The 27,773-nt window shown below is 39.5% G+C and overlaps 1 protein-coding gene across 1 annotated transcript in view; it reads left to right on the forward strand.

The window, feature by feature from the left end:
* Nucleotides 1–27,773, forward strand: part of ARHGEF28 (Rho guanine nucleotide exchange factor 28) — a 123,697-nt gene that overhangs the window by 82,939 nt on the left and 12,985 nt on the right. Inside the window, exons 23-27 of the mRNA XM_024732790.1 lie at nucleotides 1,338–1,438; nucleotides 4,376–4,414; nucleotides 4,509–4,556; nucleotides 10,240–10,725; nucleotides 12,423–12,723. Coding sequence (XP_024588558.1) covers nucleotides 1,338–1,438; nucleotides 4,376–4,414; nucleotides 4,509–4,556; nucleotides 10,240–10,725; nucleotides 12,423–12,723 — 975 coding nt within the window. The remainder of the gene's footprint in view (nucleotides 1–1,337; nucleotides 1,439–4,375; nucleotides 4,415–4,508; nucleotides 4,557–10,239; nucleotides 10,726–12,422; nucleotides 12,724–27,773) is intronic.

Below are 27,773 nucleotides of genomic sequence, written 5' to 3' on the forward strand. Positions count from 1 at the left end.
AATACAGAAGCAGAGAGACCTGGTCCACGCCACTCTTCTGCCTTCATTTGGTTCACCATCAGCTCCTTTTCCCATTTGATGGTCCTCGTATCTACTTGGGGGAAGAGAGAATGGCTAAGTCTCTGGTAATGCTTTTGGCATCTCTCTAAGAGTTAAGAATAGTACCCAAGAGTCCAACCGTTTTTTGAGTGACAGAAGAATCTCTATAAAGTGTTTGTTCACTGTAGTGAAAAAGTGTTGACTAGCTTGGGCAAAATGAACTTAATTTTTAGTTGATATAATTTGGAGCTATTTCTGCTTAAACAAAAACGTCTTTGGAATAAAAGAGGCCTTTGGAATCTTAGAGGACTGTCATTTCCCAAAGTGTTTTCTAATTAATTTAAATAAAGAAAAAGTATTTCCTTCGTCAGTAATGAAGTTTCAAGATAGCACAAAGCGAATATCTATTTCACCAGGGTCCTGATTGGACATGGTTCCAATGAGACTCTGTGTGTGAAAGGGCTTTGGAAAGTCTAGTTTTAATATGTGCAAGGTGAGCATGGTATAAATTTTAACTGAGTTCACGTGGGTAAAGAAAGAAAATCCCACCAATGGAGATTTAATGGATGACATGAAGTCTGTATTTGGTACTTAAACATATCTCTGGACTAGAAATATCTCTGTGTTTTCATATGTTAAATATACAGTATTTACAGTATTTGTGAATTTACAGCATAAGTAAGAATGGTGAGGGAAAAAACACACTTGGAAATTATTTTAAAGTTAAGTTATTTGGAGATAAGGACAGCTTCTCAGTTTGTATGACTCTGAGCTCATAAAGCATTAACCGTCTTCACCTGCTTAGAAACATGTTTCATTCCTGCCATTGGATGCCTCCCTTCTAACCTTGTTTACGGCTCTTGTACCGGCCCTAAGGGAGCCTTTCCCAGACCCGTCTCCTTAGACCAGGCCTGCCAGCCCTTGATTTTCTTCCATGGTGCCTGTTTTCAATTTAACCCCCAGCAGGCAGCTTTTCCTATTAAGTGAAAGGGAGATGCAGAATCCTACCCTTTTGGTACCACAAACACCTCTCCGCTAGAAAGAAAGTAAAGTAAAAAATGGGTGACAAGGGATGCTGTGGGTCAGTTTGGCATCTACTAGTGTGTAAGCTCCCTGGGGGCAGGGACTCTGCACTTTGCTCTGTACTTTTTTAGCACCTCTTATAAGAATATTCTATACATGTGATGTTGTGATGTTTCTTATCTTGGAATATGTGTCAGCTGAGTACAAAGAACCCAGTCTACTGGCTGATGTTTGATGATGTCCTTTTTGTTTCTGTCTCAATGGTGTGCTTCCAGCACTAGTCACAGAAGGGACAGGAGGAAGAGGCTGTTGGGATGTGGATCCTGGGACCGAGGGTGTGGGAACCGACCTGGCGGTCTCTGATGCCGGGGAGAAGGTATTGTGAACTGATTTGTTAGTAAACAGCAGCGGTTACTTTGTGTAATCAAACAACCTCAGCTCCTGGTGTGTCCACGGCAGTGAATAGTCTGCAAGCGTTCTCCTGCATTGTTCTCAATTTCAGTATTCGTACTTGAACTTTCCAACTTTTTTCTTCTTAAAATGTTCTTGCTTTTCTGATATCGTGTAGGTGTAAACCAAGAAACCAATGAAAAGTTATTAAAAAGATTTAAAACTCAAATGTTTATTTGTGTGTCTGCGCTTTTGCTTCTGGTCTCACTTTCCGCCCTGCCAACCTCAAGCTTTTCACCCACTACATACAGTAACTCTTGGCTGAGAGGTGGTCCTGGACATCCAGGCCCTTATGCAGCCAGGTGGTGCTAAAGTGGCAGAAACAATTTTGACTTTGGAATATTCTGGCTTCTTCACTTTCTTTTACCTTCCTCTCCTTTACGATTGTTTTCCTGTCACCACCCCTGTTGTCACCTGCCTTTTTGTGATAGACTTGTAATCAACCTAACCAATTTCTGCTCTGGGGCAAAGTGATTCCAAACACCTTTTTTTTTTTTTACGCACTATACACATAGGTTATAACACACTCTTTTAAACATTAAGTGCATGAAATTTTCTGTTAACGTCAAATGAAACTGAGATGTCAGAGAGAGAGAGGGAGTAAGAATATGATTCTGAGAAGTGGCTAGTGGGCCTTCCCAGGATTATCTGGGGCTCAAGAGCTTAACTTTATCTAAAATCGAATTAGGCACTTTACCAGATACCACTGTGTGTTAATGTGGGAAGATGACATCTGTCAGATCTTTATGTAACGTTTTGTATATCATATATATTTTTGTATATATTACATATGACTGAGAAACCAAAGATATTTTAAGAGCCATAGAAAAGATGGCTGTGATTTAGTGTTTTTTTAAACTTCATAGGCCAAAATGAAAATAGTCGTTAGAGTTTACTCCACTTACTCTGACTCTGAGCTTTCTAACTTATTTCTTCTTAAAACATTCCTGCTTTTCCATCCTTTTCAGGGCAGACTTCACTTTCAAGCCTGTAGCTTCCAGCTGCTTTTATGTTACTAGGGGGGGAAGTTGGGGGAGGGTTGAGTAGGAACAGCTTTCTCTTGAATGGAAAGCTGAGGTGGTTCCCACCCCTAAAGCCCTCCCCTTCCATGATTCAGTGACAGGTAAGAGGTTACGTGTTCAGGGTGCTCTTTGGATGAACCTACCTGGAAAACGTTGCCATTCATAAGGCATTTTTAGAAACGAAATGAACTGACATACACGGCAGAATCATTTGAAATCACACTTTAAATAAGCATATGATGGGTATTTTGTAATTATCTTTCTTAATATGTTAAGGTTTAAAAAAAAAAAAATTCTGAAAGGATTTTTCAAAATTACTGATTTGTAACCCAAATGGCAAAATATCCCGTGTGTAAAGCACTTACTGCAGCTATGCACGTTCACCACAAGGTGGCAGACGAACTCCATTAAAAAGATGATGTTCAAAATTCCTGCCTGGTATCAAACCAAGTGCATCTTGGGAATAAGTAACTACACGTAGCATAATCCAGCTCATTTCTATGTTTCTTATGTGTGTAGAATATAAAAATTATACCCCATACAATCTTTTTATTACAAAAGCAGTGGAATGTGGAGCAAGGACAGAACCAGAAGAGCAGAGAGAACTCCGGAACTCACTACAGAACAGGGGTTCTCAGCCCCGGTTATCTTCCTGAGGGTTGGGCGCAGATCTAATGACTAAACTTCATCTCCTTTCCCATCGTTTGTCCTTCCCCTGTTTGAGGTGCTGCTTAGTAATGACGTCTTTCATGGGCAGCGTTGGGGAAGGGTGAGGGGCGGGAAGAAAAGACCTGGCTAGCTCATCATGGCCTCATCAGCCTGAACTAACTGAATTCAACAAGTCTCAGGTTACCTGAGAACCGTTTCCTGCGGTTTCAATTTAAAGCTGCTCAGACAAGACCACAAGTGGTGTGCAGGAGACTGTAGGAGGGCAGGGAATCTGATGATCCCCATGGCGTGAGGTGTGGAGGGCCTAGTGGTCCCTCACTCTTTATCTCTAGAATGGAATGTGCGTGTCCTTTACATTCCAGGCAGCGTTTTTAGGTTTGCAGGTACAGCACTGAATACAGATGAAATCTTGCTACTCGTTGGCTTACATCCTAATGAGAGAAAAGAGACAACAAACAAATAGACAAATGTTGAATTCTGAAAACTGGAAACCCTCACTATCCACATGTGCCCCCAATGTGTGCAGTGGAGAGGCAATGAGTGAGGTAGAGATGCATCCCCCGGGAGCACATGGTCTCCTGTGGCCTCATTCAAGGCCTCTGCTGACAGGGCTTCTACTAAGGCGCTCATGCATGGGCCCAGTGAGCTCTGAGAGGGGGCACCTGGAGCTGGCCAGCTGAGTGCTCTCCTTTGGGCTGCCTCTGGGTCTGGTTTCTCCTCCCAAACACTGTCTGTTGGGGCTTTGTAAATCTCAAAGTGAGTTAGAGACCAGGCATGATGATCTCTGGCTTCCAAATCTGGCCTCCAGGATGGAAGCTGGGCCCAGGAGACAACTTCAACCTGGGCGCAGAGAGCTCCCTTTACAATACGGTTTGCACGAGGTAAACATTGTCACTTGGAGCCTGCAGCGCTCCTTGACCATCTTCCCTGAGTGTTTTAAGGGATGGCTGGGTGGAAAGTTGCCATGCATCTCAGATACCAAGTCTGCACAGAGGGGGTTCTCTCTCATCAAGCGGTGGTTTAATTCTACAGGCTTTGATTTCTGGGAGGAAACAGTCGCTACGGAAGAGTTGAGAGAGAGGAGTGATTCCCCTGAGGTCGTAGTGGGGCAGTACAGTGTAGCTTTTCAAGAGTAGAGTGTGTTCATTTTCTTCTGTTTTTATGTATTTTAGGTGGAATATAGAAGTTTCCCAAGTTCTTCACAGTCAGAGGTGAGCTCTGCATACCTTAAATATGTTACCGTCCTTTGTTTGTGGATAGTGAATGCTTTTTCAAAAATTTGACACTCATAATCTTATTTTTCAGATTATACAAGCGATACAGAATTTAACCCGTCTCTTATATAGCCTTCAGGTAACTATGCTTTGACCCTGTGAATGTTTCTCTTCGTGCAACTCACTTTATTCGATGAGTCCTGGACTTTAAAAATTAGAGCATTTGAGAGGTAGTGAATGATCTTAAAAGAACACCAAGCCTCACCCGAAATGTAACTCAGCTAGATGCTTTGAACTTCACCTGGTTTTGTAATCACAAGGCATCACCACTACTACAGTTTATACCATTCTTCTCTGAAACCATAAAACAGTTCATATCTTTAAAAAATATTGATGAGTATGATCTGGCTTGAAGTTTACAATGAATCTCTTTCTTAGGTGAGTATAGCATGACTTCACATTTTCTGGTGAAAACTTAAATTCACACCTAAACTTTTTTCACTTCCACATGTGGCCTTTTTAGGCCTTTGGGACAATTAAATAATTCATATGCTCTTTCATTGTTTTCTTGGTTCATCCACCTAACATTTATTAAGTTCCCTCTCTGGGCCTGGCACCGTGATGAGGGCCAAGCACACAAGGACAAGTGGTCCACAAAGTCTGCCAATCAGACGGCTCACTGTCTGTCCAGGAAAGACAAGCATTGTGAAAATGAGGACTCTAAGGCTGGATGATCCCTTAGGTCGTGCACAAGAAAGGCTGAACACATCCAGTTGCTTAATTTGTGAGTTAAAAAACATTTTAAAACGATGTGAAAGCAATGTTTATAGACAGATTTATAGAAAATCTTTATACAGGTACATAAAGTAAAATGACTTGTGATTTTGTGAGAGAATTACTATTGTCATGGGGGTATGTATCCCTCTAGGTTTTTGCTGGTGTTTTTTTTGTTTGTTTTTTTTTTGTGTTTTTTTTGCGGTACGCGGGCCTCTCACTGTTGTGGCCTCTCCCGTTGCGGAGCACAGGCTCCGGACGCACAGGCTCAGAGGCCATGGCTCACGGGCCCAGCCGCTCCGCGGCATGTGGGATCTTCCCGGACCGGGGCACGAACCCGTGTTCCCTGCATCGGCAGGCAGACTCTCAACCACCGTGCCACCAGGGAAGCCCCCTCTAGTTTTTTGAATCATTTTATACATACTCTTGGAACCTGTACCTTTCTATGTCATCAGTTGCCTCCATAGCACGATTTTTAATGGTTGAATAATATTCAGGGCTACAGAATTTATCCATTCCTCATAGTTTATACTTTTGTGTTAATAACAGTCTAGCACACATCCTTGTGCACTGATCTCTTTGAACATATGTGAGTGTTTCCTTAGGATAAATTACTGAAATTAATTTTTGAGGTTTTTGATAGACATTGCCAAAATAATCAGCACCCCTCTCTACTTGTCCTCAATTTGAAAATAGGTCAAGTTAGCTCACGATCTTAACTTGCATTTTTTTGGGTTACTACTGAAATTAAACGTTTTTCCCCACTGGTTTATTGTCATTCATATTTCATATCTTATACCTGTTGAATATTAAAAGAAAATAAGGAAAATAAAAGTCTGATTTTAAGGTTTTTTTTTTTTAGATTATAACACATTTCTCTTTATAATAAAAGTGAACAGAAAATCAGTTAGGTTACAGTGGAATAACAGGAAAAGTAAACTTGACCTAATTAACATACATAAAATAATACACACAAGAACTGAATAATACACATTCTTTTTAAGTACACCTGGAACATTTCAAAAATTTACCATATTATGGACCACAAAGTAAGGTTCTACAAATTTCAAGCAACTAAAATCATACAAAGTATATTCTAGGATCACAGTGCAATTAATTTAGAAACGAGTATCAAATATTCTACTGGAATATCCCTGTTGATTTAGAAATTAAGAAAATATATGCTTAAGTAAATCAGGACTCAATGAAGAGAATATGTTGAAGATTATAAAATAGTTTTAACTGAAGGATCATAAAATTACTAAGTATCAAAATATGTACGTTATAGTTAGAGTCATGCTTAGAGAAAATTTAGAGCTTTAAAAAGCACATATTCAAAAAGAAGAAAAGCTAAAAGTCAATGAGTTATGCATCTATCTCAAAAAGTTAAAAAACAACAAAATAAAATCCAAAGAAAGTAGAGGGAAGGAAGAAATAAAGTTAGCATAAATTATATAGAAAATAAATAATGGAAAAGGTCAATAAAATTCAGATATTGTTTCTTTTAGGACATTAGTAAAATTTTTAAAACCTCATATTTATACTAATGAGAAAAAAAGAAAAAGGCATGAAAAAATCATTATCAGCAAGAAAAAGGGGACATGGACATAGATTACATATACCTGAAAAAGTTTACAATAGGGTAATATGGACAACTTGTTGCCAATTTGAAAATGTTGAAGTAATGGAAATTTCTATTTGAAAATAGGTCAAGTTAGCTCATGATCTTAATTTGCATTTTTTGGGTTACTACTGAAATTAAACTTTTCCCCACTGGTTTATTGTCATTCATATTTCATATCTTATACCTGTTGAATATTAAAAGAAAATAAGGAAAATAAAAGTCTGATTTTAAGTTTTTACCAGAAAAAAATATCATGCTACATTTGCTGTTTTCTTATTAATACTTTGCATCGAGACTTCTTTTATGTTCTATTGATCATCTTCCTATTCTTGATCTAGTACCACTATCTTATTTATTAAAGTTTTGGATTACATTTGAATGCATGACAGTCTTCTCTTATTATTTTCCATGTTTGTCTGTATGTTCTTTCATAAGAGCTTTTGAATCAGTCTGATAAATTTCTTAATCTTCTACTGAGACAGTAAAATTAAAATATTACTATATTTATGAATTAAATTGGGGAGGATTGACACTTTTGCAATAATTGGTTCTCTTGTCTGAAAACATGTTATTTTATGTTCTGCTGGAAAGCTTTGTAATTGTCTTCGTTTAGGTACTTTTTTTTTCTGCTAAGTTTATTCCTGGATATTTTTGTCTCTTTGTTCCTATTGTGAATGGAATTTTTTTTTTTTTTCATTCTGTTTCCCCAATGTTGGTTGCTGGTATAAATACAGGTATTGGTTTTTTATATATTTTTTAACTGGCCAACTCATTGAATTTTTGTTTTTTTGTTTTAATAGTTTTTCTGTTGATTCTTTGGACTATTCCAAGTAGAAAGTAAAAAATTGAAAGCAGTGGTATTTTGGCTACTCTTCAATAATTATATCAATTTCATTTTCTTGGCTTACAGCTTTGGCTAGAAATTCTGAAATGTCTTAAATAATAGTGGCAATAGTAAGCATCCTTGTCGTATTCAAGATTTAGTGGGAATGCCTTTAGTGCCTTATATTAGATATGCTGGTCTGGGGTAGATGGTCTTGGAGATTAATTTCTCATGTAAAACAAATATTCTTTCTTTTAAACTTTAACTGAGAAGGGGTATAGTTTGCGTGCACTTCATTAACTTTTGGGAGATGAAAACATTGAGTGTCCCAGCTTGTGTTGCCTGATGAAAACACTCACAAGGTCATATCTCTTCTTTTCAACCTTGAATGCAGCCCTCTGTGGATTCAAGGTTCAGAAAAGCTGGATGACCTAAATGACCTAGTTTTTGCAACGCTGAAGCAAATACCAAATTCTATAGTGGGTTCTCTTAACCAAAGCATTTGAGCTGGTCTAAGGATATGGGCTCTCAAAGATTTCTGTTCATGGCACAGTCATCTCTTTTGAAGCTGAATGTTTTATGCATGATTAAAGTTTTTACAAAGGATTTTTGAATCAGATGAAAATGAAATTTGATCCTATGTTAGAAGAATAGAATTAGAGATGAGGTATAGGCAAGGCAGAAAGGAAAGGACACAGTTCAGCTGAGAAAAATTAAGAGAGAGCGAATATGCATGTATAACTGAATCACTTTGCTGTACAGCAGAAATTAACACAACATTGTAAGTCAACTATACTTCAATATAATTAAAAAAAGAAAAGGAGAGAGAGTGAATTGGGAATTTTCCTAAACTTCAAAAGCAAGCGTTATTCTCTGTCCTAAATGTAAATGTAAACTTTAAGTGTGAAGATGAATACCCAGTCTTCAGATTTCACCTCTCTGCTACAGAAGGGAGTAGTCTTATCCCAAATGTTAAATATATATGAAGAAGACTTCAGGGTAGCATTTAATTAATCTAATTGTAATCCTTACATGAGAGTTCCCATTGCCTATAGCAGTTTTGGCATATAAAATGTTGGATTTTTTGTTTGTTTGTTTTACTCTGATGATGCCCTTAGGATTTGTTAGAATTAAGTGGTGATGTGCAGTCTACAGTTTGCTTTAGCCAGGTCAGCAGAGTCCTGAATGGCTTATTATTTCATATTTAAATATCAAAGTTATTAGTACCTCTTCTCAATGGTATCATTGTTTTCTTTATAATAACTGCTAAAAGACATTAATCAAATATTCATGTGAATTTGAAATTTTTTGAATTGATTTTCAAATTTAAAAACATGAAGTTTATTTCAAAAGGCCCCACTGAATACATTTTTGAGTCTTACTCCAAGACAAATACCAATTTAAAATATACCTTAGTTCTTTAACCTTCAAAAGCGTGGGAAACTGCTGAGTTAACAAATAACTAATGGTCAAATCCCCATCTTCCCAGCATCTGTTACATGGACAGCTTTTTAAATTTTTAGGAAAGAAAAATGAGAATTTATCCCTAGGAGAGTAATAATTTCTCATAACGAGTCACAACATACACACACATACCCAGTATGTGGCCATTTTCAATTTGTCCCTTTTCTGTTTCTTTGTGCTTTCATTGGGGACTTTTAAAATTAAAAGCTTCCAGGGGCATTTACAGATATTTTTTTGTTTTGTTTTGTGGAATCCTTCCAAAACTTGTCAGTTATTTCCTGTGATACTGCCAAACTTTTTGTAGGCAGATGCCGTAACTCAAAATGTTTTTTTAATCTGGTTGGTAATGTCCTCTGGGTTTTAGAGTATCTGTGTCCCTGGTTGGTAATGTCCTCTGGGTTTTAGAGTATCTGTGTCCCTGGTTGGTAATGTCCTCTGGGTTTTAGAGTACCTGTGTCCCCTGAAGCAGTCCAGCCTCCTTTTAGCACTCTATTAAACAAATGAATTTCAGCTTAGTGTTTTGTGTATGACCTTCCTGCTGTAATACAAAGAAATAGCAGTAATGAGACTAGCTTTACCATTTATACATCTCCTAAACGTGATATTAACTGCTGTTCTTGGGCATTATATTATAAAAAAGGTTATTTAGCAAAGCTTCCAAGTGGCTGACTTTTATTTTTATGTCTTCATGTATGTCATATAGCTTAAGTAATTTCCGGTTTGAGACTCAAAGGGTACTACCAGATTTATATAGATTCTTAAATTCTCCTGAATTACTGACTGTCAAGACCTCAGAAAAAGAATGAAGCATAGCACAGGAATGCAGAGTCCTGCGAATTTAGGTACTGAATTCTTATTGCTTAAATATTATCCAACAACCAGCAACAAACCGCATTTCCAAAAGAGGGGATGAGTATTGCTTCTGTGCTTTATTTCTTTTGTGTATAAATTCCAGGCCATACCACTAAGGAAATGCAGACAAGTCTATTTGAAGTGCCAAGGTCAGTCTCAGGAGGTAACTTAGAACAAGGACAGAGATATTCAGAGAAAATAATTTGGTCATGCTCTTGAGGTGGTACCAACCCAAGGTGCACACGGTACGGACGCCTTTGCTTTTTTTGCCCTCTGCTCGGACAGGCCGCCTTGACCGTTCAGGATAGCCACATTGAGGTGCACAGGCTGGCTCTCCAGCAGCAAGAGGGCCTGTCCCCCGGCCCCTCTTTCCGAGGCAGCCCCTTTCAGGACGAGGAGAAGCGCCGAAGCCTGGAGAAGCGGCGGGAGGAGCTGGCCAACCTCCACGAGCTGCAGCAGCAGTTCCAGCAGGACCGGCAGCGCTGGCACCGCAGGTGCGACCAGCAGCAGCGAGAGCAGGAGGCCAAGGCCAGCCGGCTGCAGGAGCGCGAGAGGGAGTGCCGGCTGCAGGAGGAGCTGCTGCTGAGCAGCCGGGGGCAGCTGGACCAGCAGCGCCAGGAGTACCAGCAGAGCCTGGAGCGGCTGCGGGAGGGCCAGCGCCTGGTGGAGAGGGAGAGGGAGAGGATGCGGGCCCAGAAGAGCCTGCTGCGTGGCTGGAAGCACAGCCGCCAGAGGAGCCTTCCCGCGGCGCTGCCTGGAGGAGGCGTGGAGGTACGGGTCTCCCTGTGCTTGCAGAAGCAGCGTGTGAGACGGCCGTGGTCGTGGTGGTTCCGGAGCCACTGACCACACGTCTGTCTTTTTCACTGCTTGTGTGAGAGCTCACAAGAGTTACTCGGTGGGTAGGTAACGAAAGCTGGGACCCTTTAGAGACAATACATATGCACCTTGACTTGAAGTACGGACACGTGAAAGGTCCGGGTGCTGCTGGACCATGGGTTCATCGTACTCTGAGACCCCCCTTACCCGAGGGAAGAAATACAGACTAGAGTTGTACCACTGAGGGGAGCTTTACCCTGGAGGCACGCTCACCGTGAGCATGCTGTAGTTCGAGCTCCCCTGTATATGCTCCAGTCTTCAGAGCTCCGTATAGATTTACCTTTCAGCAGATCAGTTAAGCTATTCATGTTCATAGGTACCGAATTTAACGAGTACACTACTGTTCCGTTATTGCAAGCTTATTCTCTTTTTGTAAATTTGACCTCATAAATTCAAAATCCGTTTCACTAATGACAGTTAACATAAGTAGTATACTAATTAATGTTTGGGCAGGATAAAGCCTTTCCAAAAGTTCCGTGTTTCATTTTGCACCCACTCTAACCATACTTGACAATTCCATTTGTTCCAAGAGTTTACTTTTCTGTACTATGTGCACATAGATACTTTCTATTTTTTTATATTTTTTAATATCTTTATTGGAATATAATTGCTTTACAAAGTTGTGTTCGTTTCTGTTGTACAACACAGTGAATCAGCTATAAGTATACATACATCCCCATATCCCCTCCCTCTTGAGCCTCCCTCCCACCCTCCCTATCCCACCCCTCTAGGTGGTCACAAAGCACCGAGCTGATCTCCCTGTGCTCTGCGGCTGCTTCCCAGTAGCTAATTTACATTTGGTAGTGTATATATGTCAGTGCCACTCTCTCATTTCATCCCAGCTTCCCCTCCCCCTCACTGTGTCCTCAAGTCTGTTCTCTACGTCTGTGTCTTTATTCCTGCCCTGCTGCTAGGTTCATCAGTACCATTTTTTTTAGGTTCCATATATGTGCGTTAACATACGGTATTTGTTTTTCTCTTTCTGACTTACTTCACTCTGTATGACAGACTCTAGGTCCATCCACCTCACTACAAATAACTCAGTTTCGTTCCTTTTTATGGCTGAGTAGTATTCCATTGTATATATGTGCCACATCTTCTTTATCCATTCATCTGTCGATGGACATTTAGGTTGCTTCCATGTCCTGGCTATTGTAAATACTGTACATAAAGTTGTAAAAGTTGACAAGCTTCTAAGAGTGATCTGTGTTATATCTGACTTTCCTTTCAAGTTGGCTAAATTATATTTATTGCAAATACTTTATGTATACGTGAATGTCTTCAACTTTTATTTAGCAAAAGTGAAAATGCTATTCCCTTAAAGTAGAAACACTTTAACGGCAGTGAGCACACAGCTGCATGTGTCTTTTCATTTGATTTTTCTTTCTTTTAAGATATGCTGTGTGTTGCCAATTGAAGTTTTTGGTACTAGCTCATTAAAAGGGGATGGGAGGAGGGAGTCAAGGGTAATATCCTTCTCCACCTCACTCATTAAAATCTTGATTGCTAAATTCTGTTAGGAATAAATACTTTATAAAACTGGTGCAAATTGCTGGAAGAATTATTGTGTTTTTTTCTTTTTTCTTACACAGGTAATGGAACTTAATCAATCTGAGGGTTTATGTCATGAAAATTCATTCTTCATCAATGAAGCTTTAGCGCAAATGTCACTTGACACTTTGAACAAACCGACTCCAGCAGATATCCATCAGGATGCCACTTACCCCCCAAGTATATCTCATTCCGATTTGGTAAGGACTAGTGAAAATCAAGTAGACCTCAAGATGAACATTTCTCAGCCCTTGGATGTCAGCCATGAACTGTGGATAGCCGCTGGGTCCTGTCATCAGATACCCCCTCTCCACCAAAGCAGCAAGGATTCTTGTAAAAATGGTAATTAATACTTTAAACATCATCTGTATAGTTTCCACAAGGAGCTGTTTTTCTGAATGGTTGGCTCTTCTTTAGAGCAATTCAAAGTGGGCCCTAGAATGGGAATAAATTGGTGCTGATGAGCTGGACTTTGTGGCATAAACTTTTCTTGGGGGAAGTCTGGGGGCCATCACTTGTGAGCATTGAGACAACTAGACCATGGTTGGAGGGCTTAGAGGATGCCACTGAGATGTGAGAACCAGACAGGGTTTTTAGGTCTGTGGGTTAAATAATAACTTTGCTTGAAAAGTGAAGCAACTTGATATTTATTCCTCACTGTAGACCCAACCACATCCTGATACACATACTTGTTGACTCTCAGAAATAAAAGATATGGACAGGGTTTGTGGTAGGGCTTTATTGTCTCTCGGGGCAATTTCCTGCAATGTTAGTAAAATCTTCTGTACTGCCATTAAATACCCCAAATGAAACTGTTAACATCATTTGTCATTGTAAAAAAAAAAAAAAAGGTGTTGTGTCTCCATAAGTACCTCGTAATGACACAATTTGCTAATCCCATTAAAGCATTTGCCAAATATAAATGAAAGGCAGCTCGAGTTACCAACTCCACATGAATCCAAATGATTTAACTCTATGTCTATTATAAATTGTTTTCTGTGGGATATGAGGTAGGGAATGAGAAGAACTCAAAACCTCTCTATCGAAAAACAGATGGCATGCAATAGAATAAACAAATGGCTGGCCACATGGATGGGAAATAAATCACCGACAGCAAAATGTTTCAGAAACATGAAACAAGCAGTGGTATAGAGATCTTCAGAACTGGACAGAGATTGGTTTCCATGCTTCATAGTTATTCTTAGTTTGTCAGTAGGATAATTTGTCAGCAATGAAAAGGTTTAAATGTGTTCAGCTTCTCCGAATTAGAGAGTAAATAATTCTGACACTGCCTGAAAGTAGATGTATTACTAACCCAAATTATGTTCATTCTTAGCAGTGGATAATTCTTTACATCGTTCCGTCATTGCTGTAACATTCTTATTTCTTGTCAGCATACAAGAGAGAATGAAATAGTTCTTTAAGTATTGTTTCAAGTATTCCTTAAATAAAAAAGAAAAAAATGGAACAGTGAATTGGGGTTTAAAAAATGGGCAGAATGTAGCAAAGTGTAACCCCTTTAATGTATTATGTTGCAGTCCTAACACTACAGAGACCATATTGCAGAATGCTTTCTCTTGATACATGTTGCTTTGCTGTGTTGGATTCATTAAGTTGCTATCTGCAGTGCTTTCTGTGTTGTCACTGTGATTTTGCATACTGGCTTTGGGGTAATTCAGAAACTCAGTTTGAGTTAAACCACATTACACTTTTGTTTGAAAGAAGTATTTCTGCTTTTTCTGTATCTCCTACCTGTTTCTGTTGACTTGAGCTTTAAAGTAGAAAGCTTTTAAACATTTGGCAGCCTGCACACAGGAGACAGAACATGTACTAAGGAAATAAACAGTAATTATATATAAAACCAGTGTCTCCACATGTAAGGAATTAAATATAGCCCAGGGAAATGCTGAGAAAACATGCTTCAGCTTCAGATGTTGTGTCCAGTGTAGGCCAAGGACACTCAGGACATTGATAGAAGAGAGCAAAATCAACTCTGGCCTTCCTCTCTCAGGAGCGTCCTGGTGTGTGCAGGGGGAATTAGATCAGAAATGCAGTGTGGGCTGTCAAGCGCTGGAGTTTTGCAACTGGTCAGAAAACCCTATTTATGTTTGTTTACTTAAGCGTGATGAGCAGTTTCTGGAGGAGAGAGAAGAAAGTCAGAGCTTAAGGAGGTGGTAGGGAAGTGGAATGAAAATTGGATATATATTCTTAAGAGGGTTGTCAGTGCCAGATAAAATTGTTCAAGCCACTCCAGAGTTTTCACAGTTCTTAGAATCAAAAGTAGCTCAATGGACTTCTCTGGTGGCGCAGTGGTTGAGAGTCCGCCTGCTGATGCAGGGGACACGGGTTCGTGGCCTGGTCCGAGAGGATCCCACATGCCGCGGAGCGGCTGAACCTGTGAGCCATGGCCGCTGAGCCTGCGCTTCCGGAGCCTGTGCTCCACAACGGGAGAGGCCACAACAGTGAGAGGCCCGCGTACCGCAAAAAAAAAAAAAAAAAAAAAAAAAAAAAAAAAAAAAAAAGTAGCTCAGCATAAGCCACTGATGTGGTCTTCACTAGACTCTGCTTGTGCTGTCCACGTAGGCCGGGGGGGAGGGGGTGAGAGGCGGGAGGGGGGGACAGTGCATGTGCCAGAATCAAGGATGATGCCATGTCAATGTCCCCTGCTTTCACATTTGCTCTTGTATCTTTGTGTGAGTGGTCATCAGTGACAACTACCCTGGCTAACGAAGTTTGCCTCTCCTGTTCTTGGCTGGTGTGTTTGTTAAATGTGTGTTTAACCGTGGTTTGGTTTCATCAGTAGGCCCTAAGGTCAGCTGTCTTCAGGCAGCTCCTTAAAGAATGCTTTGCTCTTTTGTCTGGTCTTGTACTGGGTGCCTAAGAGCAGCTCAGATAAGTGGAAATGTGAATTTTGGGAGCAGTAAGCCTGGTGGAAAAAATTGTATGTAAATAAAATTCTCTAGCGTGTTTAGCTGTCACCTAGATTGGAATTTTCATTTAGTTTGTTCAAGCCAGCTTCACCAGACATTTTCCTGTGCACTTTGTGTTCAGTTGGTTTTTCAATAGCTCCATCATCGCTGCCACCACTGACAGTTATATGACACTTGCCAAATTTCAAGCACTGTGCTAAGGTCTGACATGGAGAAATTCATTTAGTACTCACAACCACCCACTGAGATGGTTCTGTTATTATCTCCATTTGAGGGGGGAAACTGAGGCACAGAGAGGTTCAGTGACTTGTCCAAGGCCACAGAGCTAGTAAATAGCAGAGCCAGAGAGGAACTGGGAAGACTGGTTCCAGAGCCCATGCTCTGAACCATTACACTGCATGTTGTTAATTTCTAGAATGCTGTTTTGAATTGCCCTTTTAAAAGAAGTTGGAGTAGAACTAGAATAACTCCTATTGTAATATCTGGCAGGATGTTTATGACGAAGGTCCAGTTCTTTGTTGTTGTTTTCGTCCCTTCCTTCTTTTTTTTAATATTACCATTTGGAAAATATTTCTCAATCATTTGGGCTGTGGTGGCCAGTGCTTGCATGAGCTCTGAGGATCTTCAGATATAAATACCCTTCAGCTTCACTTTTTTCCCGTAAGACACATTGTGTTAAGGATCATTTGTTTTCTCTAGCGTTGCCTAACAATATCCCCGTGTTACTTGTAAATATTTTTTAAGGTAATACTTTATGAAGAACTTTACTTTCCAGTTTTGGAAGTTGTCTCACGAACAAAATTCTTGGTGTTTGAACATTAGATCCAAGTTGGTATTTGATTTTATTTATAGTGGAAGAGATGGTTGGCTTAGGAACTTAATCTGCACTCCTCTGAGGGACACTAGCCAAGACTACAGAAAATTTGAATTTCTTTAAACAATATAGTCCCTGTAGGACAATTGCTATGTAATTGGCCCCATGAAATGCTCAACTGTATTAGTCTTCTTAAAGGCAAAACCAACAAAAAGCATTCTTTCTGTGCCTTTTTTTTTCTCTCCTAGCTTTAGAATTCTAGGACTATTTACTCAGTGTCTCTCTCAGTTTATATTTGCCTTTTTTTCATTAATCAACAGAGAAAATACTTTCTGGTATGATAAGTAATCTGAAATCTTCTTAGTCTCCCTTTTCAGTTATATTTTTATCTGTACCTCAACATTTGCAGGTTACCTAAAAAGTTCCTTTTCAATGTAGTTAAAGCATCATAGTTTTGCCATAACGCATATGATAAAATTTAAATCGAGAACCAAATTTCATGCCTTAGTCACGTAGTTGACATTGGAAAAAGAATAACTTTATCAAGTTTGGACTCCAGAAGAGTGTTTCGCTTTGCTGCTTGTTAGAATTTGGTGCCCATCAAAATATTTTCAGATTCAAAGCATTGTATTCAGAATACTTCATCTTGGCAATGTTGTTATATTTTTTTAAATACAGACAGCTGCGTTAAACTTTCAATGACATGTTTTTTACACATGGAAATAGAATAGAAAATTTCCAAATAAAAGGCTATGCTGTAGTTAGTATTTAAGTAATAGTCTTTAAGAAGTGAGTACGTGATAATTTCTAACGTTTTAAATATATTCTGTAATTCAGAAATGGGTACCTTATTTGTGTTATCTGTGTGGAAGGAAGCTTTATTAAAGACCTACAGGCAATTTCCCATAAAACTGAAGCTGGCGTTAGGTAATATAAACTTCAGTGACAAAGAAGTATTTGAAAAGGTGGATGTATAAGTTTGCTAGAGCTGCCATAATAAAGTTCTGGAGGCTGGAAGTCAAAGATCAAGGTGTTGGCAGGGTTGCTTTTTCTGAGGTCTCTCTTCTTGGCTTATAGATGGTTATCTTCTCCCTGTCTTCACATGGTCTTTGCTCTGTGCAAATCTGTGTCCTAATTTCATCTTCTTAAAGGACATCAGCCATATTGGATTAGGACCCATCTTAATGACCTCACTTAATTACTTCTTTGAAGGCTCTATCTTCGAATATATTTTGAGGTAATGGGGGTTAGGACTTTAATATATGAATTTGGGGGGGACACAATTCAGCCTTTAACACAGGATAAAATTATTATTTTCTCTTTGCTATTTTTAGGTGCCAAGAAAGCTTTAATTTTTTAAGAAATGTACCATATTTGAACTATAATTTAACAATCTGAGCTTTTTTTTTTTTAACTTGGTTAGGGGAGTGAACTAAACTTTGTTTAAAAAATGCGTAACAGTAAAATTGTGGTAAATATCTATATTCTTTATATTTGTAGATATAGGTATCTGTTATCAAGCCTGTGTCAATACAGAAATTAGGGCAGAAAAATGTCTATATATTCATCAGGACATTTTCCCAAACCTAGACCTTAATTAAAGAGCTTTGGGAATTTTGAACTCTTTGTATGATTGGGAGGGAATATTAGATGCCTTTATTTTGGATTGCTTAAATAAAACCAAAGCTGAAGGGTTGAGAATATTCATATGAAATCAAGTTATTATCCAGATATATCTATGGGAGTTTGTAGAAGTCAAAATTGGGAAATCATTGATCAGCTCTTTATCTTTTCTTCTAGAATCTTGGCTATCACTTTGGTTAACATTTTAAAGGAAATAATAAATACTGCTTGCTCTCGTTCATCTGCGTTATGACAAGAGCATAGATAACTGGGCTCAAAGACTTAATTTTAATTTTTCTCACTGACAAGTATAGATGATTTTGCAGATTTTGTACCAGGAAAGGGAAACATGCCATTTGCTTGTACAGCCTGGTGAGCCAAGGGTGCTCACTGCCAACTTCCTGACTGCATAGTTCTCTGGGGGCAGGTTTGCTATGTGAGCCAGCTGGGCCAGGGCCATCCCGCCTTAGTGAATAGAGCCCAGTACACAGCAGGAGAGCAAAACCAGCAGGTGGGTGGATTCAGAGGCAGCCAGCCAGCCGTGTGGCTGACTGTTCATCCCCGCCGAGCTTCCAATTTGGTTTGAACAAGCTGCTAAAGTGGGAACCTACTCAGTATGAAGGATTCCAGGGGGTTAGGCCTGACCTTGGGTCATCCTTAGCTTAACCCACCCTACATACAAGTACATATATACATACATGTACATACACACATATGTGGTCTGTGGGTTACATATTTGACCTCTCTAGTACAGTGGGGCTTTTCTCTCAAAGTGATTAGGGTTGGGTTTGCAAGGAAAGTTTGTAACCATTTAGGTACCAAACATACCTGAAGGATAAGGCGTGCTCCTGTCAGTCTCAATGACTCCTGGGACAATGACCCAAAGTGGGCAAAGAAAACATCATGCCTTCCACAAATCAGAATCTGGGGACTGTCTCCTCTCTCACCCCCATGTCCATCCAACCGTGAAAATTCAATTTTCAGGACTTGCCTAAAATGTGGGGTGTTCAGCTAAGGACTGATGTTTAATGTTTGCCTAAGAAAAATATGACCATCTGGTTCAGAGGGCGTGGCAGACTTTTCCTTAAAGGACTATACAGTGAATACTTGCGTCTTTTCAGGCCGTCAGTCTTTGTCGCATATAGTCAGCTCTGCCGTTATAGCTCTAAATCAGCCGTAGACAGTACATTAAGAAATTAACACACTACTGTAAAGCAATTATACTCCAATCAAGATGTTAAAAAAAAAAGAATGAGATTAGCTGTGTTCCAGTAAAACTTTATTTGTAAAAATAGATGATCTAACTTGTACTTTCTTTTTCACTTAAATTGAGAAGTTTATATTCCTCTTGGCTTGGAAATTCCATCCCAATTAATTCACGTTTGGGTAAATTAATGTAATATTACATGGCACTTCATGCCGTTCAAAAGCACATTTTGAATTCATGGTCTCATTTGCCCTTTACAACATCCTGTGAGATGGTGGTTGCTGTCTCTGTTTTTCAAAGAAGACAACTTTTCTTTTTCACTTTTCCCCCCCAACTCCAGCTCCCAAAATCCTGTGATGGTGTTACGGAGGGCCACCCTCTAACTGTGAGGCTCATGAGAAGTGAGATGCCGTGGGTGGGATTGGCTGCTAGAACCATGGTTACTGTAGCTGGCTGTGTACCATGGTTTCTGGGAGAAGGCAATAGAAATATGAATTCCTCTGTGCAGAGATTCTGACTTGGTAGGACTTGGCTGGGCCTGCAAATTTGTGTATCTGACATTTTCCTTAAGTGATTCTGAAGCAGCCATCCTGTTATCTTCCCCTGCACTGGCAGCCTGGAGTGCTGGGCTTGATGTTAGAGAACCTCAGTTCAAATGCTAACTCAGGCTCGTATGGCTGCTGCATGATTCCTAAGCCTTAATTCCTCATCTGTACAAAAGAGAAGGAAGTGTTAGCAGAACTTAAAAAGAAAAAAATTGCCAAGCATGTTCTGGGATCCGGTGAACTTCAGTTTCATCCCTACCTGGTAGAAAGAATTCATTGTAATTGTGATTCAGAGGTGGCCTGCTGATAGAAATGAAAATGTCTCCTAAATGTCAGTAGGAAGCCAATAGTTTCAAATGTGATTTTTTTTTAAATATGTAAATTGGGGAATTTTTTTACTCAGACTGGAAATAGATTAGAATATAAAAGGTTAACTACTTTTCCATATTCGTCTAAGAGGAGGTGTTTGTTAGTATATCACCAGAACTGTCTTAGGAAATAAGTCACAGCATTTTGTTTCCCTTTGTTCCTCTCTGAGAGAAGTTACATCAGTCAGCCATGTTTTCAGAACCAAATGTAAGAGAGATTTTGGCAGCAAGACTGAACATCTCAACTTGGGATGTAGAACTTCCATATCTACGGAACATCCAACCCTCATGGGTTGCATTATATAAATGGTTGCATTATATCAATATATCCCCAGGAAAACTTCTAATAATACTTGAGTTCCCTGAATAGACTTTCCTGCCAGAAAGAAAATGTTGAGAACACCCAACAGGAGTATTTTGGTTTAAACCAATTTTAAATTTAAAAATTGTATTCTGGTTTATGACCTTCATCTCTTTTTGAGTTCAGTTATCCTGAATTTATTTGTCCTTGTTAGTCCTGTATAGACTGATAAAAATCAAGGCTCAGAATCACCAGGAAGCACCCCTTGTTAGCACTTCTCATAATGTGAATTAATGACATGTGTACTAATTTATGTAAGGTCTGCCTGTCCCACTGTAGAATAAGCTTCAAGAGAGTGGGGCGCTCCATGTATCTCCTTTGTTCATTGCTCTGTCACAGTTGACAAAGCACAATGCACAGTGTTTGGCATCTAATGAACATTTGATAAAAATTTGTGACATGAATGAAGGAGTCAAGGTCCACACTCTTTAGCAGAAATGAAAGCAACTATGAGCTTGAGTCACACAGCTTGACTTGACTGAGGCATTGAAACAGGTTGAGGAAAGCCAGTAGACTTGTGGAGTGTGATGGGGGTTAATACAGGTGGAGTAGGCAGGTGCTTCAGGCTAGCTACCTGGGTCAAGTGAGTTTGAAAACTTTTGTAAGATGGGTATATGTGAGGTGGCATTCCTGAAATGTCAGGATAACTATAAAATTGCTTGCCATGAATACCTTTCTGGATTCTAGGTAGCAGACTTGAACAGCTGCCAACTTTTCTTCCTCATTAATGTTGAAATAAATTTGTCTTCAGACGTATAGTCTCATTTATCAGTTTGATATAGGTACTCTTTGTTCAACTCTAGAGAGCATCTTCTTATATGAGTTATTTTTCCCTTTAGAATATTGTACATATAGCCCCACATGGCCATGTGTAGCAAATGAAAGCTCAAACAGTTAAAACATATTCTCCATAAAATGCCTTAATTTATTCTAAACAAGTAGAAATGAATTCATTGCTGTCCTTTTAGGAAGACGTCACATAAACAATTTAGCATTTAATTGTTATATGAACAACAGTTAGTCAGCCTATCTGTTCACTGGGGTATTTCTTTTTTAACCGTAAAGTAGCTTGAACACCAGTAAATTAAACATGGGCAGCTAGCTCAACATCAGTGAAACACTTTCTTAAACCCTTTTTCTTCTGCTAAATCCTATTTAACAGTCCAGTGTATCTCCCCAGGCAAAACAATTAGTATTTGTTTTGTTAAGTACACTCTTAGAATGTGAACCAATTTCCCTGGTACCACCGTCCGCTTGTCAGCCTTAAAGTATTGCCTGAAAGATCATTTATTTATCATGGCAATCTTAAAATTAAATGTGGTGGCATCTTAAGAAATATATCCCTTTGCTCTACCCCAGACAGACTGACTGAAAGGCACCTATGTGTCCTCAGCTGGTTAGTTCCCAGAAACAGTTGGCTGAGGAGGCAACGTCTTGTCCTGTTTTTCTGCTCAGACTTCGAGCCAGATAATAAGTAAGCCGGGGCCTGGGTTTTGATCTGTGGAGATGCTAACTTGCCATGATAAATCACTGTGGAGTTTGCTTGGAGAAGGGGCCAGGGTATCCATTCGCTTTCTAGGCAAGATATTAATTCAATTTAATTTGAAATGTTAATGCTTGGTTTGAAGGCTTACCTAAGGAAAAATGTGGTCTTACAGAGGTTCCCAGTTCTGCAGGATAGGACCCTGAGCCTTTTGCTGAACAATTTCACAGTACGACTGTGCAGAATTTAATTATTTTCACTCTTTTCCATAGCTCTCTTTGTGCAAATTTCATTACACTACAGGTTTTTCTTCCTAAAACATAACATGCTGGATGTTTGGATTAAATATTGAATATTTGGATCATCTGCCAAAAATACTGGAGACTCTACTTCTCAGGTGAATTGAGGTCATTTTGTAAGGACTGGTGCTGCTGTAAAGCTTTGGAAGAAGCATTTACAAGCAAAACATTGGCAGAGTTTTAATTTTATTTAATGACCTGCTTCCTACCAGCGATCTTGGCACCCTGTGCAGTGATTTGCAATCAATGTATCACACAGAATGTTATAACATTGCAATAAGGACCTTGCGTTCTAAGAGTCTCATAAATCCGCCAGCAACAAAAAACAGGAATTGCCTGCTCAGAGCCCTGTCCATGCAAAACCCCAGGAGGTGATTTTAACGCTCTGTTTTCTAATGTGTCCTCAGAAGCCTCAGTACTTTCTCGTAGACTCTGAATTTTGAAGTTCGTATTTCTCAGAGATGGTTTGGGCTGTCAGTATAGGAGTCTGTACGTGTTCGATTCAGACACCAGTCCTTTAGATGGGAGGGATTCTTGATTCTTCTGGATGGCTGAAAGAAGGCTATGGCTTTGGTGATTTCCCGTGAATTCAGGGCAGTCATGCTCAGTTGCAGTAGGCCATATTTTGGGGAGTCTTTTAGGAATGAATCAGAAAGGAAACATGCTTCCATCCTGGGAACCCACTGACATTTGCTACAGGCAGATGGCAGAAGGTGGGATGGTGAGATATTAGGAGTCAAGGAGAAAGAGACTTCACATACTTGGCTTTGCCAAAAGCTTCTAGAATCTGTGTTTAGGATCTTAGGCTTGTATTCTTGTCATTTCAGACGCACCCTTGCAGTCAACTGTTTAGCTGTGCTGGATTTTTTTTTTCTTCTTATTTTAGTGTAGTAAATATGGAGCTATTAAATATTCTTAAAATTACATAAGCCTAAACCCTTGGATAAATGTAGGTTGTGTTTTCTTGACTTGTTTCCATATGGCTCTGTTTTGGGGATGTTATTATATAACAAGAATATGGAATGTATAATTCTTAATATATATTCCATCTGATTAAAATGGAACCTTCTTTTAAGAAACTAAAGGCTTTTAAAGCTGTGTTACTTCCAATGAGTAGATTAAACTTCTGACTCTTGATGAATTTATTCCTACCAAAAATAGTTAACCTATTTTTGATGACTTGTTAATGTGTCCAGATTGGCATGATAGATTATACACAAAGTAGAGCTCATCCTGTATTTTTAGACACTTGATGCTTCTGTTCAGCATGAGCTGTAAAATGCACCCGCAAAGTTTTGCATGTGCAAACTACTTTTCACTGGCACATAGCTTGGAAGGAGAAAACAAAAGGAGGGTTTGGGCCAAAATGTGATGGTCTGTTAGTCAGCATAATCGTGAGGCCCTATTCTGCATTTGGGCTCCAGTGTGAGGAAGTACAGTCACACACTGATGTGTCCCCGAGGACTGCGGACTGGGATCCCATCCCCCTTGAAAGGAGAATGCAGCAGTACTGCAAGGGGGAGGGTGTGTTTAGCTGCCTTTTGGGGTACTTCACTCAACTATCTGCAAAGATTTTTTTTTTTAATTTTAGTTATTTTATGCTGAACAAGCAGCCTGAGGTAAAGCATCGTGAAAGATCAGATACTACATTTGTCTTTTATGAGCTACCTCTGCTCTGAGCTGGGTATGAGGTGATTACCTTAATGGATGTAGCGGGGAAAAGCTCAAATCTTAACTGTATGAGCGAAGTACTGGGAAAAATCACATTAAAATTATCCTACTCAAAGAAATTATCATTGCTTCTGATAGGAATATGGAAGGGTTTTTGCAAATGCCGCTGCCAGGGAGTTACAATATTTCAAATTAAAATATAGGTAATACATAGATATGGTGGGTATTTTTTTTAGAGATGGTTATTTTATCTTTTTAGACCATTGGCTAACTTTGAGGATGTGTGGTTCAGGAAAATTTCAGAAAATTTATTTCATGAAGGGCTTGATTAAATGACTAATTCAACAAGGACCCAGAAAAAACACTAGGGCGGAAACCTGCCTAGCAATATCATTTTTGACCAGAATGATCAAGACGAGACATATGTTCATGGGAAGAAGGTAGGTGATGTGATATTTCCCTGTCATTCAAAGATGAAAAGATAAAGAATCCATCTTCTCCCACCTCCTAAACCAAGTTTCAGCAAACATAGACTAAAATGATGCTTTTTCCAATGTAATGAACTTTAGGTGCATTTTCTGGTACTTCCCTTTTACATGAGGGATTTGAATGAATGAATCAATGAATAGATTAACAAATGAATGCATGAAGGAATAAACTTGATTAATATTGAACAGTGGAGGTGGCTGAGTGGCATAGTGGTGAAGATAGAAGGCCTGGGTTCAGATTTACCACCTGTGAAAACTTAAGCAAGTGTTTAAACTTGGTGTGTGTCAGTTTCCTCATCTGTAAAATTGGACTTCTGACAGTATCTACTTTGTAGGTGGTATGAGGGTTTTATAAGACGAAACGTACAATTCTGAGAACTTTGGAAGCACTTAGTAGACACAGTTATTGTCACTGTTACTGTTATACCTTGTGTTAAAAAAGGAGCAGAGCACTAGGAAGAACATTCAGTTGCTTCATCCACTGGGCCGCTTCCAAAGTAGTTGCTCTGGGGACCTGAAGGACATATTATGTCTCATTGGAGTATTATCTAAATAGATACTTCTCGAAAAACATTCCACAGTACATGATAGAAGGTTCCCATAATCAGATGGTACTGGGAAATGGCGGTTTGGCGAGTACACAACTTCTTCAAAACTTTCATTGTGCTCATGTGTACTGTGACTCTCCAAAAGTGGCACTTCCCAAACCTATTTAACCACAACATCCTCTTCTCCGGCCCAGAACCTTGCAGGGCTACTATTCCTTAAAGTATACTAGGAAGAAAACCAGCGATGTAAGTGGGTGTTGATATAAACTCATTGTGTGTGGCACACCCTTCAAATACATCCTTTCTCCTGTAGGAACAATTGAAATCCAAACGACATACGCCGACGTGATTTACCACGTGGGTTGTCTTCTGAATACCAAATACAACACAATGAATTTTAGATAGAGTTTTGTTTAGCCCCTAGGCCAGCATTTGGGCCTGTGGATAAGGATTTGTGTCCAGTCCTCTTAGGGCTTTTTTGGGTCACCTTCCTTGGGCTTATTCAAATGTACCGTGTGCTGAAATTAGTCATTGCTGATGAAGTGCAGGAGGTTATGTGCTTGGGCCTGGAGGCCTGATCTGACCTCTGATCTCTCCGCCTCATCTCATGCTGCTCTGTCCTTTCTCTCCCTGTGGTCCAGCCATAGGAAGTTCTTCCATTTATGTGAAAGGCCATAAATCTGCCCCTGTTGTACATCTATTTCCTCTTTCAGGAATATCCTGTCCTCCACCCTTTATTCTCAACCTGGTAAACTCTTGTTCGTCTTTCAAGACCCCAGCTCCAGGGTCACTTTCCTCCAAATGCCCATCCAGACCCTCCCAATCTGGGTTAGGAGCCTTCCTTGTGATTCTATAGTGTCCAGTAAATCCTTGTGTTACTTTCCACCATATTTTGTCACTTGTTTTCCCTCTGGACTCTTAAGTTGCTATATATTGTTTGTTTGAGATATTTACATACATTGAATGCTCAGATATTAACTCTATTATTCAGTCATTTTTGTGGAAAGAATTTCAAGGCACAGAGTACTGCCATCACTCTAGAAAGCTCCCTTCTACCTCTTACCAACCAACCTTCATTCCCAGAAGCAGCTCCTCATCTGCTTTCCATCAACCACAGGTTAATTTTGCTTATTCTAGAATGACATGGAATCAAATACTACGTACCTTTGTGTGTCCAGGGTTTTTTCACTCAACAGACTGTTTTTGAGATGCATCCATGCTGTTGCATGAATCTGTAATTGGTTCCCTTTTATTACTAAGGAATCTTGCTTAGATGAATTTACCACAATTATCCAGTCTTCTGTGGATAGATACCTGGCTTATTTCTAGTTTTTGGCTCTTATAAATAAAACTGCTATAAACAGTCTGTACAAGGCTTTTTGTGAATTATGTTTTCACTTTTCTTGGATAAATACCTAGGAGTAGAATTCATCCTAGAATTGGTGCCTATTTAGCTTTTAAGAAACTGGAAGAGTTTTTGAAGTGATTGTATGGGCTATAAACTTCCTGGGTGCTGAGACAAAGTCTTGTTCAACTCGGTTTCCCTGGTGTCCGACCCAGTGCAGGGCACATACTAGGCACTCAGTGTTGATTGAAGAGTGAATGGACAAGAAGCTCAAAACAGTTTTCCTTCTGACACACCCTCTACTAACTGAAAAAATAAATAATGTTCTGTCCATCAAAGGCATGGAAACATGACTGGCTAAATGTGGGCTTATTCCAAGCAGATGAAAAATGGGGAATAACAGCTCCCTTCTGACCCTGCCTTGGACCTACATGGGCAGGTGAAGCCAAGTATGTAGATAGACACGGGACCATAGAAGGGTCCTGATCACCAGCAGCTGCAAAACTTACCTCCTAAAGTTAAAACTCCCAGCATTCCCATTCAAAGCCCTCCACAATCTTCCAACACATCCCCACCCCTCTGATTTATCTGCACTAACTCATAATTCCACCAGACCCAACATCTCTCTTTCCTTATGGCATCCAGCATTTCCTCCCCTTTGCAGTAGGGGTGAGCTCTACCTAAAATACCTCCACCCGAGGCCACCTCTTCCTGTTGACATGCTGGTCAGCCAGGCTCAATTCCAGTTCTGTCTTTGCTCTGAAGCCTGTCCTGGCTACCACATCTAAAAACGCTCTCTTTGGAAGATCTCTGAAGTGGTGTCCGCCTGTGGACAGTGTTCATTGACCTCTTTTATAGTTATCTGTGTCTGCATCTTCCTACTCTGTGAGGTAACAGGCTATCAGAGGGCAGTGTGCTTAGTGGCCCTTATTGGTCTGGAAGGCGCTGGGGCTGTTGGTCACTAAGTCACTGAGGCTACTTGCTCTTTGCTCTTGGTGACTGATTCCACTAAAGAGAAGTTAAATTGTATGGTAATGCTATGGCTCCTTCTTCAAAAGAGTTGTTTACAGAAGAAAGAGATCTGTCTAAAAGGAGGAGGATGTAGTATAAACTTGGGAATTTGTGTCACCTGGTAGATAATTAAAGGGAAATTGGTTTCTTAGGCTCCAGTGTTAGTCATAGGTCACAAGTCAGGAAGCACAAATATTAACGTCTAGAGTAGCTGCACATGGCATTTGTACGCATAAGACAATGTAAAATCATCTCCTATAGGAAGAGATGGCTCCAAGGAGTAAAGTAATTAATCTTAGTATATATGTTCTCATTTGATTCCTGTTTTAATAAAGTCCTAATTTTGCCTCTGTTCTGCAAACTGCCTACTTCTCTAATGGTACAATTTCTAAAAGTATTTTAAGTTTAATTTCCAGAAATGTAATGTAGTAATCTTTCCTCTGATTGCAAACATAAATATGAAAAGAATGTTGAGTGTGAAAATTTACATTGAACAAAACATTTTCTATATATTATGTTGTACTTTTAAAATGTTAATCATTTTTGAGTGACATAAATTCAAAGCTGCAGTTGGAAAAGATATTTCAGGGTTTGGCTTCTCAGCAAATGTTATTTCAAACAGATAAGAATTACAAAGTGATTCTCATTTTTAAAAAGAAAAAATTTTATGTTGCTCTGAAAACTGTAAATACCAACTTC

This window comes from Neophocaena asiaeorientalis, unplaced genomic scaffold, assembly GCF_003031525.2.
Source record: "Neophocaena asiaeorientalis asiaeorientalis breed wild unplaced genomic scaffold, Neophocaena_asiaeorientalis_V1.1 scaffold515, whole genome shotgun sequence".
In the NCBI taxonomy this organism is placed as follows: Eukaryota; Metazoa; Chordata; class Mammalia; order Artiodactyla; family Phocoenidae; genus Neophocaena; species Neophocaena asiaeorientalis.